Consider the following 15267-nt stretch of genomic DNA (forward strand, 5'->3'; position numbering starts at 1 on the left):
TTTATTAATGGAAGAAATTTTCAAAAAATGTTAAGACTTTCTAACATAGTTACTTTTACCCAAGAACCAGATTTGGGGGAAGAAGATAATTGGAATTTGGATATGCCACATTTGAAATGCTTGTGAAATATCCAAATGTAAATATATCGGTAAGCTGATATATGAGTTGAGAGATCTAGATAAAAAAAATTCTAGGATAAAGGGTATGATTTCAGAGTGATCAACATGAAAAACAGTAATTTAAGTTGTAGGGAGAAGGCACAGAATGAGAATAAAATAGTGCCCAATGGCAGCACCCTGAGAACAGCAATGTTTAAGGGAATCTGATGAGAAGAACAGCACACGATGGAGAGTAAGGAAGAGTACCTGTAGTGGTAGCTGAAATCCTGTAAAAGTATTAGGTCATGAAAGCCAGGAGAATGTTAAGTTGTAAGTGATTGATGTTATCAAATACTGTAGACAGATCAAGTAATATGAACATTATGCACCTACTACTTTTAACAACAGAAATGATTAGTGCCTTTGGTGAGAACCATTTCACTGGTATAGTAATCAAGACTTTGGTAAGTTAAGATGTGGGTATCATATCTCTCTGTTATTTGGTTATCTAATTTCTGAGTTTCTCGTCAAATTGTCACAATCAGCAAATAACCCCGTCTCCAACCACCCCCAAAATGTCCTTTTCCAGTAGAGCTACGTGTCACTAAGTGTTTTAAGACCTTTGACTATGAAGGGAATAAGATGAGTCAGTAGCTGGCTATGGAGGCTGCCACTTATTTTTTCTTTTTAATAAGAGTGATTTTTGAATATTAGGTGCCAGTAGTCAAAAATTGAGTAAAAGCTGAGGTTGAAGATAAAGGCAGAAAATATTGAAGGGGCATTTTTAGCAGATGGTTGGTAAGCATGGATTTAGTTATCAACAAATCAGCCAAAATAGCCCAATGCATCCATTTCATAATAGAGATGATCTTGCTAGTTATATCTAAATTATAAAAGTTTGCTTTCTATAAACTCCTGAATCCTACATTCATTACTACATAAGGGACAACCTTGATGGTGACCTTGACAAAATTTGATATCTGTTGTCAGGCACTACTCACGTTTCTTTTGACTTTTCTCTGCTTCCATGGGTGACCAATCCTTTGACTGATGTAGTCATATTTTAGATGTTATTTCATTAATTTTTATTATTTTCTTGCTGACCTTGTAACTATAATGTATTTTAAGAATATTATTTAAAATAACATTTATTTTCTATTTTGCTTTTACTGTTGAACACGAATCTTATTTGCATTATTTTTTGATTCTTGGAGGAAAACTCACCATATCTCCCAAGTTCTGAGAAATCATCTATAGTTTGTTAAAGAATTAAGAGTGAAAGAGCCAATGCTTATTCTCATATGTCAACTGTTTAAAGCTACTGGATTAGGAAAATATTGTTTACAATAAAGAAACTTATTTATAATATTTATTAAATATTAAGGAAATTTATTGAATGCCTATTTTGTATGCCAGGAGTAGAAATGTACAGTTGAAAAACTATGATAGAAAAGATCCTTTCCTTCATGGTTTGTAGCTTAATAAGAGGCACCAAATTAAACAATTATACAAATACTTTTTGATGACTTCTTCGTGAATTGATGTAGAGATGGTATAGAGCTCACAATCAGACTTTATGCTGCAATTTCTCCAATTATTTCTTGGTTATATAAAGTTTGCTCTCTGGTTGGTGCCTCATGAATAACTCTTGGAAAAATAGCTCTTGAGTTCTTCACATACTTAATTGTTCATGTGTGAATTCTAAACTTCTGATTTTTAACTTTAGAGCCCCAGAGTTGTTTTTTGTTTGTTTGTTTTTTAAACTAGAGAAGGTTGCAATGCTGATCATTCTGTGTCTTTTTTGTTTTAGGTATGTAAGTTCATTATTCTTTTTAATTCTGGAAAGTTGTCTTGGATTATAGTTTTCTTTAATTATTCTGTTCCATTCCCTTGATTTTCTGCCTTAGGGTCTGCAAGTATACATATATTAATCTCCTTTGCCTGACTTCTGTGTTTGTCATTTACTCTCAAGTCATTTTCCCTTCTCTCCTTTTTATTTGTTTCATTTTTATCACTTTTCCTCTGCGTATTCTATTTCTCCTACTCTGTTTTCCACGGTGTCTGTTTACTCTTGTGCTCCTAATTTAATCTGTATTTTCTAGTATTATTTTCTTTCTGGTTCTTATTTGTATTCTTTCAGAAAACTTCTCATATCTCCCTCTTTTTTTGGTCATCTCATTTCTGAGCTTTTTGTCAAGAGCTGTGAAGGGGCTGGAATTTTTACCCTGCTTGCAAGCTAAAAACTTAGCTTGCCACAGTTTCAGGAATCAGATGCACAACATAAGACTCTTGGATCAGAGCTGAAAGACTTTATAACTGACCAGAGGAAATCTCCTGAGTGATTCATAGCTTCTTTATATCAGCCAGGACCTACTGAACTAAACTCTGAGACTTTTTATTGTCATCTTTGAAAGGATCTAATATTGGCAAGATGGACCATAGGAGGAATTTAGTCATAAGGTGCCACTAAGACATTGTTTGGGAGATATTTTTGAACTTATTTCCCTTGGCCTGCAACCCTTTCTTCTTCTCTTCATTAGTAGGCAGCAAAATTAAGATGACTCATTGCCTGATTGACTGTACAGTTTTGTCAGAATATCCACTATTACTTCTCAAGCACTCTTCTCAAATCCTATTAATTGGACCATGGGACTAGGTCTTTTATTCTCCAGAAATCCACATATCTTGTCAGCATTCCATTTTGTTATCAGATCTGTCAAGTACTGTGAAGGGTCTGAGATGTTACCCTATTTGCAAAGATAACAGATTAGTTTCATGGATGCTGACAGATGACCTGAGACCCTTGATTCAGAGACAGAAGAAGGCTTTATTACATACAGCAAAAGCAATAACCACAATGTCTACATATTTGCACTGGTTGCCTGAGCCTCAGTTCCCACAGGACAACTTGGAGGGCCAGATAACACCTGTACCCTGAATGGGTTGTGGTAAAGAGAGGAACTGAGGGTCAAGGGCCCAGCACTTTTGGAGCAATTAGTAAACATTGTCACAATCAGCAAACAACCCAGTCTTCCAACCAACCCCAAAATGTCTCCTTCCAGTCAGAATATCCTTTTCCCCCTCTCAGAAAGAGAGTATCTGGTGTTGCAGTCTGGTTTAACCACATTCTTCTTGTTATCCCTTTCACATCAGATATCCACGGGGAACTGCTCTTCATCTACCTCAACTCTGTTCTTTTGTATGAGAAATTTCTATCACTTGGTAACCCAGTGCCAAGATGTAGAGGAGAATAAATTACCAGAGAATGTCTAGAGGCCAGCCTCTATGGATGCCTATACCAAATGGACTCCAGAGCTGCCCTGTTATTACCTTACCATCTCTGGCTGGCCCTGGAATGGCATTACAGTTTTCTGACACAATGCAGTCAATGGTTACACCCAGGGAAGAGTAGAGAAAGGAAAAGGGCACAGACAGAAAGTTCTCCCCACCCCTGCTTATCCCTGTTAGTGCCATGAGGTCTTCTTCAGCTCTAGGCTGCACTTTTCTGCCTTCTCCCATTCAAGTGATCTCCGTCTCCCCAGGGGTGTTGGAGAATTTTTAATTAAAGTCTAGAATCCCTCCTCCTTTATGTCTTTGAGTTCTTTGAATAGGGTTTATAGTAGGCAACTTGCAGCTCAGGTTAGTTTGTTCAAGTTCCAGACAAGATGACATTTAGTTTTGAAGACCTGGTTCAAATTTTGTCTCCTAAAAGTATTCTGGTTACACTAATTATACTTGGCTATCGGCACTAAATCTCAGTAGAATTTATTCATACAGGTACTTTAAAATTCATCAACAATCATATTATTTAACTTTTCTGCTGTTGTTAATTTCTACCTTGTAGGTAGGACTTACATCTTATCCTTGTAATATAACCCTACAACTTTGGAGTAAGTTGGTCTGAAATGTTGGTGTTTCCAAATCGATTTTAATGGCAAGATTATTTTCACCTGGTCTCATGTTGATTACTTGGACATTACTGTGGAAGATCCAAAATGAAGTTGATTATAGAACTGAGATCTTGATTTTTCCATTTTTCTCTAGCATTATCCATAACCAAACTTCAGATATGATTATATGACATTAAGTTAGCCTTACGATGGAAGATGTGCCAGTGTGCAGTGTATAAAATGCTAACATTATTTTCTTTTGACTTCTTTTTACAGAATCAGATTATTCATATTACAACTTAATCCTGAAGAAAGCTGGACAGTTTCTAGACAATTTACACATCAACCTCTTAAAGTTTGCTTTCTCTATAAGGGCATACTCCCCAGCTATTCAGATGTTTCAGCAGGTGTGTAAAAATACGCAGTCTGTATTTGACAAAGAGGCACGCTAGCAATGGACATAGGGCTCTTTAATATGAACATCTTTAGTTCAAAATGATCTGAAGTTTATAGTTGGTTCCATAGCCTATCATTGATTATATTATTATTGTTGTCATTTATTATAATGTAATTGAATATATTCTGTAGTTTTTATAGTTATTTGGGATAAGGAAATTATGAGGACAAATCAGTGAAATGAAGTATCATAAAATTTTAATATAATTTTTTCAATAACTATGAAGCATGTCTTTCCTGGGATAAAATTGATTTTATTAAAATATGTGTTAGATTCTGCCTACATATAGATGTTTTTTTACTTTAATTAGAGCAATAACTTAATAGTAGTTGATGAGTTATTTTAATCAAATTAATGTATAAGAGTTTTAAAATCATATTGTAATTATGAACTACTGTAGCTAAATATAATCTTTGAAATCTTAGATTGCAGCTGATGAGCCACCACCAGATGGTTGTAATGCATTTGTGGTTATTCATAAGAAGCACACCTGTAAAATTAATGAGATTAAAAAGCTGCTGAAGAAAGCTGCTTCAAGGTAAATTAATAATAGCCTATAATGAAAGAAGTGGTTATAGAGGGGAGAGTTCAATAGCAGAAACTTCTTACAATAAAAAAGTTTAATATTCTAAGACATTGTATATTCAAGAATGTGATTTGTATTGAAAACCTTAATATATCTGAGAATGTTTTGTCTTGATTAGCTTTTGATTTTAGCATATAAATTGTGCCAAAATAACATAAAATATATGAAATGTTTCATATAAGCATAACTTGTTTTTTGAAATAAACATGCAAAACTATGAATTTATTTGGCCTATAGCTCTTTAAATATAAACTGAATATATAAACTGAATAACAAAGTAATCAAAACAATAGATGAGGTTGCTTCCTATATTCAAAACTATTTTTTTTGCTTTTTTGCAAGTATTAAAAAATGGCAAATCAGAAGTAAATTATTTATTAGTGATTTTTTAGAGTAATACTAGCAGTATATTTTTATTGCCTGATTATTTATACTTTAAAAAATAATAGTTTTTTTAATTTTGAAAGAGCTCTATTAAACAGTAATATATATTTATGCATATTAATACTTAACTCACTTGTTAACAAACCATTTCTAACATTTTCTTATACTTGTATTGAATTTAATATACAAAAGGCTTTTATTCTTATGTAGCCAAATTTTCCTGTGTATGTGACTTTTATATTGTTTTTATACTAACAGTTTTTCCCAAACCTGATTGGGAGATTTTACTAATTCTTTCTGTAGCTTTCTAAAAGTTTTTCCTTTTATTTTACATTAAATTTTTAATCTATCTGTAATTTATTTTCATCAAAAGGTAAGAATCCAACCAGATTTTTTTCCTCAGGTAGCTAGTCAATTGTATTCATTATATTTATATTATGGTCTATTTCATAGCTCTTTGTTCTGCTCCATTTTCTATTTCTTATAGTAGTGCCATACTGTTGCTTTATTATCCAGTTTCTGACAGGAGGATTTCTTCTTCATTGTTGCTCTTTTTTCCTCCAGAATGCCTTAGCTCCTTGTATTTGTTGATGCTTTTAAGTTAACATTAGAATCCTTTTCCTCCCCAGGCTCCCCTTCCCCAAAAGCCTTGTTAGGGTTTAATTAGAATTATGTTAAAAGTGTTGGTTAATTTAGGAAAAATTTACATGTGTGTTGTATTGAATCTCTTATCAGATAACATGGTATGTTTCTCTGTTCACACCTGCTTTTAAAACTTAAAGGCAGAAATAATTGCTTTATTTTATCAATTATTTTTTCATCTATTGAGATGGATACAAGGTTTTTCTCATTGGACATACTAATGTATTACAAAATACTTTGAAATATTATACCTTCTTTTCAATTCTGAGGAAAAGTACTGATTATTAATGGTGTGGGATTATCTTAATTTGCTTTTGAATTAAGATTGCTTTCATTTTGTTTTCATGTTTCTGAATAAATGAATAGCTGTACATTTATTGAAATTATTTGACATCTTTAATTTTTATCAGTCATTCTGCTTTCATAAAGTGAATTAGGCAGCCATATTATTCTTATTCTGGATGAGTTAATATAGGAATTATCTATTCCTTTATGGCATTGTTAGACTCACTATAAAATTGTTAGCACTAGTGTATATTTTTTCCTTTCCTAGTGCATCTTTTAAAGGAAATTTTGTAATGTTTAAAATTTATTGTCATTGGTTTCTGATGTCAACTTTTATAATCGTGGAAACTAATGTATCTTGAAGATTACAAAAAAATTAACATCAAACTATTAGGAAAGTCCATCTGCCATGGGCCCTGTGAGTCCTTGCATGTTCTTTGTTGGTCTGACCAGCAAAAAATGCTTTACCTGGGCCATTTCTCAGGGTTGTGTTTGGAGTGAGCAATCTTGAGGAATGAGGTAGTGTTTGTTTTTGGGACTGGGGACAGGGAGCAAGCAAGTTTTATTGCTTACTATAAAACAGTGCTTCCCCAAGCCCAGTGTTCCTTAACGGAAACATATGCCAACTCTGTAGGATCCATCTAAGTCCATATTTTTTCACCCCCTATGGGACTTTGGGGGCAAGCATAATAATGCTTATACTGCTTGCTCTATGTCATAACCAGTAAAGTCATTTGTCTTTGACCCAGGAGTCTTATGTCTTCTATCAGAATCCATAAAAGAATAAAAGGCTAACTTACTAGTTTGTAAGTCAGGTAAAATCATACCTTAGACTTTTACAGTTCTTGATAGTTTTGGAGACTGTCATGGGTGGGATGTTGACTGACACATAGCTTCTGGAAGAGGAAGTTCCTAAGGGCCCATGGGTCGAGAAGAAAAAAGGTCAATACTTACATTTCTTCCCACTGCCCACCTCTTTCTCCCTGTACTCTTGGTGGGTGATAGCAGTCTCCTGATTACTGTGTTGTAGTCTGACACATGTTCCTTGATCTGGGCTCCTAAGGAAAAGGCACTCAAACTTGACTCATTTAATGGTTTATTGTTTCAGCTCTGATTATATAACTGGTATTGGTATTTTACATGCTTACACTGTGAATGCTGTCAATGTTTGTGAAGCCCAGAGGGAAACTGTCATTCAGAGACTACCACACATAGACACCCCCAGGTGGTGCAGCAGAAACAACAAAGAATCAATCCCAGGAGGAGAAAGGACAATTACAACTTTATATAGACTTCATAGCTGCTGGACTACCCCGAGAGACTGTTTCCAAGTATAATAGTGCCACCTGCCTGACTCAGCCACTTAGTACACCCCTTTTTAAAATGAGCAGTTGTTAAGCTGCTGCTAAGCTCTTGTTGAAACTGAACGCCTGACCCATGGAGGCCTTGTGACTCTACCACATGACATTTACATTTTCACGTAGTTCCACTAGGAGTCAGTGTCTGGCAAGGTAAAAGGGACCCAACAAGCCTCCCTGCTCAAATGGAAATTATATCTCCAAAAGCCCAGCTTCTGAGCCCTAGCATGGTATCAGGTATATGTGAAAAAGTGGCAGCTACTCTTTTGGGAGTGAACTAAATAACCCATTTCACTACCTGAAGTAAGGTCGCTGGCTCAAAAGGGCCCTCAGTTCACAGCGGTTTCCCTAAATGTGTGGGCCAGGCTGCTGGGATGTTTAGCTAAGTTAACAGCTGGTGGGATCTTTGAGCTGCCTCTGCTACCATTCCACCAGGTGTAAGCCTTGTAAAACCAAAAGCTGAAGTGGTCACTCTACTCAGTGGGCAGAACTCAAGGCCGTCATCCTCTCTCTGAACAAAATCTGACCCCTTGGTGAAATATAATACATTTATACTGACTCTTGTGCTGTTGCCAATGGCCTACCTGTCTGGTCTGCCACTTGGAAGACTACAGATGGGCAGCTTAAAAATACCACTCCTTGGGGCTTGCACGCTGTGAAAGTAATTTGCACTTGCCCATCTGACAGTCTGGTTTACTCCTATAGATGTACATATTATAGACCCATTCCCTGATAAGTATGAATAGAGACAAAATGACTATGCCAAGACCGTGTGAGGCCCTGACTGCTCTTTACCATGGCCTTTTCTCAGGGTGTTTTCAGTGAGTGACTTTGAGGGATAAGTTAATGTTTCTTCCTGGGACAAAGGGCAGCTTACTTACTGCTTATTATTAAATGATGGGTTTCCCACACTCAGTGTTCTTTAGATGTGATCCATACCCACTGCCTGTGTGGAATTCTTGTGGGTCCATCATACTTCTCCCTATGGAATGTGGGGCCATGGGGAACCCATGTAAACATACTAATGTTCATGTTGCTTGCTATGCCACAAGTAATCAAGCTCTTTGTTTCTGACTCAGAAGTCTCTGTCTTTTGCCAGAATCCGTGAAACAATGAAAAGCTAACGTGTTAGCTTGTAAGTAGGGTAAAACAATTCTGCAGCCTGACAGAAACATTCTCCCCCTCTCTGTCTGTAAAGAGCAAAGTTAATAATTTTGTTTTCCTTTTGTGAACTTTAGGCATATACTCTTGGGTTTGTGACACCTTATCAATATTGGTCAATGGTTTTTATTTAAGCATATAATTTATGTTTTTACATAGGTTATTTATAGTAATATGAATATTTTAATTTTTTCCTCTCTGTAGATATGTTTCTCCTTCCTAGATTTTCTTTAGTTTTCATTTTCTTTCAGTTTTTCCAGATTAGGTTTTTATCTTTTTTAAAGAAATGACTGACAAATTTTTTCTGCTTTTTTATTCTAATCTAATACGTTTTGCATTTATATATTTTCTTCTGTCTGTGGTTGACCTAAACAGTTGGTTTGGTTTTTTTTTTTTTCAATTATAACATATTTAGGTCATCAATGTTGCCTTTCTTTACTATGTGGTATTCTCATTGTCCCAATTTCTTAAAATTCTTCTTAACAGTAGTTTTATTTACATGTTGGAAAGTAGAGTGACCCCTGGGAGAAAGTTATACTCATTTAGGATGGTAATGATTGCTGTCACTTTCCCCCAGATATATAACTCATATTTTATTTTGTTTTATTTATTTATTTTTTTGAGATAAGGTCTCGCTGTAGTGCCCAGGCAAGAGTGCAGTGATGCAGTCTTGGCTCACTGCAACCTCTGCTTCCCAGGCTCAAGTTGCACTTCTGCCTCAGCCTGAGTAGATGGGACTACAGGTGCAAACCACCATGCTCAGCTAATTTTTGTATTTTTTGTAGAGATGGGGTCTTGCTATGTTGCCCAGGCTGGACTCAAATTCCTGAGCTCAAGCAATCTGCCTGCCTCAGCCTCCCAGAGTGCTGGGATTACAGACATGAGCTACCACTCCTGGCCTTCATTCACATTTTAATATTATGTCTATAAAGTTTTGGGGTAGTTCCAGACCATAGATTTTTGAACCAGGGAATAGGAAATAGGGAGAGATGAAGAATCAGTTTACTCTTCTTTTTTTACTGGCATGTTCTTGTTTTAAGTGGTAAAGTTGACTGTCAGTTCTGATTCTAAGTTGAACAGCATAGGTTTTATAGTTAGTAGACTTTACTCCCAATTTATGATATAAAGTTATTATTAGTTTGCAACTTCATTAAGAATTTTTGTCTCTGAGTCTTTGTAAATATTTTTGGAGATACTGTAAAATTTAGTGTCAGGGACTGCTCTCCAAATGCCACTTCAAATCAATATGACCGTCTTTTTTGTGGCTTTAAACTTTTGTCCCAAATGGAAAGCTGTATGTTTAAAATTTAAAAAAATCCTATATGGTCATTCTAAAAGAATTCAAATACTTTAGAAAAATGCAAAGTAGAAAGGGAAAATGGCCCATAATTCTGCTAACAGTTTAATGTATGTTCTTTTTTAATGTATATATTCATATACAGATATACTTAAAAAAACATTTATTGTACTATAAACGGTATCTTAGATCCTTCTCCCATAAAGTTATGTGTTCTTACATGTAAATAAATAAACTTACTGGTATGTACCAATTTTATGTGTTAGGCTGTTTTTGTGTTACTATAAAGAAATACCCGAGGCTGGATAATTTATAAGTAAAAGAGGTTTAGTTGGATTATGGTTCTGCAAGCGATACAAACATGGCATTAACATCTGCTTGGCTTCTGGTGAGAGCCTCAGGAACCTTACAGCCATGACAGAAGGCGAAGCTGGAACAGGCACATCTCATAGTGAGAGCAGGAGCAAGAGAGAAAGGGGGGCCCCTGAGAATTGCATTTCAACATGCGATTTGGAGGGGACAAATACCCAAACCATATCATTCTTTTCCTAGCCCCCAAAATCTCATGTCCTTCTCACATTGCAAATTACAGTAATTTCTTCCCCATGTCTTAACTCATTCCAGTATCAAGTCCAATGTCCTAAGTGCCATCTGAGACTCATCTGCTTCCACTTATGAGGCTGTAAAATCAAAACAAGTTATTTACTTCCAAGGTACAGAGATGGTGCAGGCATTGGGTAAACATTCCCGTTACCAAAGGGAGAAATCGGCCAAAAGAAAAGAGTAACAGGCCCCATGCAAGTCTGAAACACAGTAGGCAGGCACTAAATCTTAAAGCTGTCATGTAATCCTTGACTCCATGTCCCACATCCTGATGTACATCCTGGTGGACTCCCTAGGCCTTGGGCAGCTCCAGCGCTCTAACTTTGCAGGATACAACACACGTGGCTGCTGTCATGGGCTGGGGTTGAGTACCTCTGGGTTTTCCAGGCACACGATGCAAGCTGCTGGTGAGTCTACCATCCTTGGGTCTGAAGGGTTGCAGCCCTCCCCTCCACTATCTCCGCTAGGGAGTATCCAGGTAGGGACTCTGTGTGGGGGTTCCAACCCCACATTTCCTCTATGCACTGCCCTAGTAGAGTATCTGTGGGGGCCTTGCCTGTGTGGCAGGCTCCTGCCTGGGCACCAGGCTTTTCCATACATCCTCTGAAATCTAGATAGAGGCCTCCAAGCCTCCTTCATGCTTGTCTCCTGAGCATCTCCAGACATGAGACCATGTATAAACTGCTAGGGCTTATGGCTTGTGCCCTCTGGAGCTGTGACCTGAGCTTTACCTGTGCCCCTTTGAGCCGAGGCTGGAAGTGGAGCAGCTGGATGCAAGTTGCAGCCTGCTGGCATGGCACAGGGCAGTGAGCATTCTTTCCTTTTAGGCCTCAGAGTGTATGATGAGAGGGGCTGCCTTATATATCTCTGAAATACCTTCCAGGCCTTTTCTTCATTGTCTTGGCTGCCAGCTCCTTGGCTCCCTTTTAGTCATGCAAATCTCTCTAGCAAGTGGTTGCCCAATAGCCCACTTAGATTCTTCCCCTGAAAATGGGCTTTTTCTTTTCTGGCTAGGGCTGCAAATTTTTCAAACTTTTACGTTCTGCTCCCCTCTTAAATATGAATTCCAACTTAAAGCCATTTCTTTGCTCCCGCATCTGAACATATATTGTTAGAAGCAGCCAGACCACTTCTTGAAATACTTTGCTGCTTCGAAATTTCTTCCACCAAACATCTTAAGTCATCCCTCTTAAGTTCAAACTTCCACAGATCCCTAGGGCATAAGCACAATGCAGCCAAGTTATTTGCTAAGGCATAACGAGGGTGACCTTTACTCCAGTTGCCAAAAAGTTCACCTGCCATGTAGTAGATGCTGAAAAATATTGAGTGAATGATACTATAATGAAATGAATAAATAGGTTTCATTATTCCACTCCTTGTGGTAGATATGTAGGTAGTTTACAGTAAACAATATCTAATGGAACTTCCTCATACGTATATCTTTGCATAGTTACCTTGGTTATTTTCTTAAATTTCTAGAACTAAAATCTCTAGGTAAGTACATGTATATTAAAATGTATACTCCAAAATTGTCTTCAGAAAGCTGAAGTTTTACACTCTACTTCTAAAATTTTTACCAATGCTAATTTGTATTAATTCTCTTTAACACCTTAGTTCAGTAAATTGCTACTTTTAAATATAATTATTGAATTTTTAAAGGTTGCTTTCCTCTTATCTAGCCATCCTCTATAGGTATAATTTTTCTACCTATGATATATCCAAGCAGTTCCTGAATTAATCATAAAAGCAAATTTTGAAAGTCGTGTGTCTATAGGTACAGGAAGGAAGGTACTGTCAATTACAGACTCAGCAAATGGTAGAGAGCCCTTACCTTTGTGTGTAAAGTCTGTTCCATGTCCTCTAATTTTTCCTTTTATATTCAGCCTCAACATTTATCTGCTAGCATAGTTTTATTGGCAGACTTTCTAGTTTTCTTTTGAGATGGAGTCTCACTCTGTTGCCCAGACTGGAGTGCAGTGATGCGATCTCGACTCACTGCAAGCTCCGCCTCCTGGGTCCACGCCATTCTCCCGCCTCAGCCTCCCGAGTAGCTGGGACTACAGGCGCCTGCCACCATGCCTGGCTAATTTTTTGTATTTTTAGTAGAGACGGGGTTTCACCATGTTAGCCGGGATGGTCTCAATCTCCTGACCTCATGATCTGCCCGCCTTGGCCTCCCAAAGTGCTGGGATTACAGGCATGAGCCGCTGCGCCCAGCTGCCTTTCTAGTTTTGAACAGTAGTAAATTCTTTGAAGGAAGAATTTCTCAGACTTACATTAAAATTTAAGATTCCTTATATAAATTACTAAATGTACTTCTATGATACTGATAAAAAATGATAATCCAGCTGCTATGTAAGTGACATTTGAGTTCCAAGATTTCAGTAAAAATTTATGAGAATAATTTTAATAGTTTCATGCAAGAATCTTTCACTTCTTTTCAAATGTGAAGTATGATTTTGTATCCTTTTAGCATTTATTAATAGCATCTCACGAAGAAAAACAGCAAATTCAATGTCTCTTATTTTGCACATTCGTGTCTCTTCATCTGTTATGAAGTGAAATTCTATTTGGGGCTAAGATTCTATTTATTTTATGCTTCAGCTATCCAAGCATTGACAGTAGTATTTTAAAAATCACATCATGAATACCAGTAATCAAATTAAAGTGGATAAATGTGTGATGATTTTATACTTGAATGAAAAGTTTATTTAAAAAGTGGAAGGGTATACATACTGTACATCTTCTCCTAGTGCATTTCTGTAAACTAATATAAGGATGCTTGAATGTTATAATTTTACAGACTTTTAATAAACACATTTCTATATTGCTGTTGAGTAATGTCACAAATTCTAAGCCAAATAACTGTGGAAATCTCTCAAATTATTGTTAGTCAATAAGATTGAATGCTTGAATGATTTTGATTTAGAATATGTTGAGTCAGTAAGTAGTTAAGCCAGGATTGAATCCAATTCTGCGTGATTTCAAAACCCACCTTCTTTTCACGAACATGCTGTAGGAATGTTACTCATAGCCTTTTTTCTTCTGTCCTTAACATTTGTTATCCAAAGGTAGTAATTGACTGAATGATTGTAGACATCAGAATTCACTAAATAAAAGGTTATTTTTCAACATCCTTGTTACTCTGAACTTCCTTATCTCTTGGTTTGCTTTCTACCTGTATAAATTGCCAAAACATAGGGGCTTTGGAATTCCATAAACATGAGTTGAAATTCTGGCTTTCCATTTGATCTGTTCCTGAATAGTTAACTTATCTGAACCTCAGAAACTTAAAAGTTTCAGTGATGGTAGCTGTCGAATTTTTCTTGTGAAATAGAATTTACTAATAAGTGTAAAGAACCTAGCACAGTGCCTGGCAAATAAGTCAATTAAAGTCTCTTACTGATGATAGTGCTAGACCATAAGAGTCCTGGTTTCTTTGCTTATACTTGGGGATTTGATGAGTACTTGTTCATACTAAGTACTGATAATCTTTGAATAAGGTAGTACTTTTGCTTTGATCCTTAAATATTTGTACCTTGTTTTCAGGAAATATGAGCTGTAATGAAAAATTATAACCTTCTAACTGAATAAAATACAAATTTTATTTCACTGAGAATTGTGCTGCCATTATGTTATTGTTTAAAGATAATAAACCTTGTTGGGAAATAAAATATTTTTAATATTAGATTTGGGTTAACCAAATTGTTTTCTTTCTTTTCTGTCATTTAGTTCAAGTTATGTGTACAAAGTCATCACATGAAATTTAAATTCCTTTTCTGTGATTATATATATTATGAATTGTTTGATAAGCAGCAATTATACAGAATTGATACGCTGTTGACTTTCAATTTTTTCAAAACTTTGTGTTTTGCTTTTATCTTAGGACTAGACCTTATCTATTTAAAGGAGATCATAAATTTCCTACAAACAAAGAGAACTTACCAGTGGTGATTCTGTATGCTGAAATGGGTACTAGAACATTTAGTGCATTTCACAAAGTATTGTCTGAAAAAGCTCAAAATGAGGAAATTCTGTATGTTCTTCGCCATTATATTCAGGTATGTGCTCAAGGTTACTTTTGGCTGTAGAAAAAAACAATTATTATGATAATTGTCTTACTAGATTTAAATATTAATTTTCGCCAGAATAGTTATCTAACTTTTTTTAACTTAACAAATGTGAATTTCATGTGGGAAAAATATATTGGGATTCTGTCTCTTCTGGGGGTATCATGTCTATAATTCTTTGCCTTATATCTGGCACAAATTTAAAACTTGGATAAAAAACAAAAACATACTTTAATAATGTGTATAATGCTTGCTAAGAATTCGCAATTAAGAAATCTGATTTACTCAACATACTGATAATATATACAGTATTAGATCAAAGTGCAAAGCATGGTGTTGGAATACTGTTAATTCTTTCTTTTGAGACCTGACTACTTTTCATTCGGGTATCTGGTATGTGCTGTATTGTTCCCCGTTCCTCTAGCCTGCCATTGC

General features: G+C 35.9%; 1 protein-coding gene across 1 annotated transcript in view; it reads left to right on the forward strand.

The window, feature by feature from the left end:
• Positions 1–15267, forward strand: part of LOC129463763 (UDP-glucose:glycoprotein glucosyltransferase 2-like) — a 142415-nt gene that overhangs the window by 15045 nt on the left and 112103 nt on the right. The window contains 3 exon segments of the mRNA XM_063619093.1: positions 4266–4396; positions 4872–4984; positions 14649–14823. Coding sequence (XP_063475163.1) covers positions 4266–4396; positions 4872–4984; positions 14649–14823 — 419 coding nt within the window.

Source organism: Symphalangus syndactylus, chromosome 15 (assembly GCF_028878055.3).
Source record: "Symphalangus syndactylus isolate Jambi chromosome 15, NHGRI_mSymSyn1-v2.1_pri, whole genome shotgun sequence".
NCBI lineage: Eukaryota > Metazoa > Chordata > Mammalia > Primates > Hylobatidae > Symphalangus > Symphalangus syndactylus.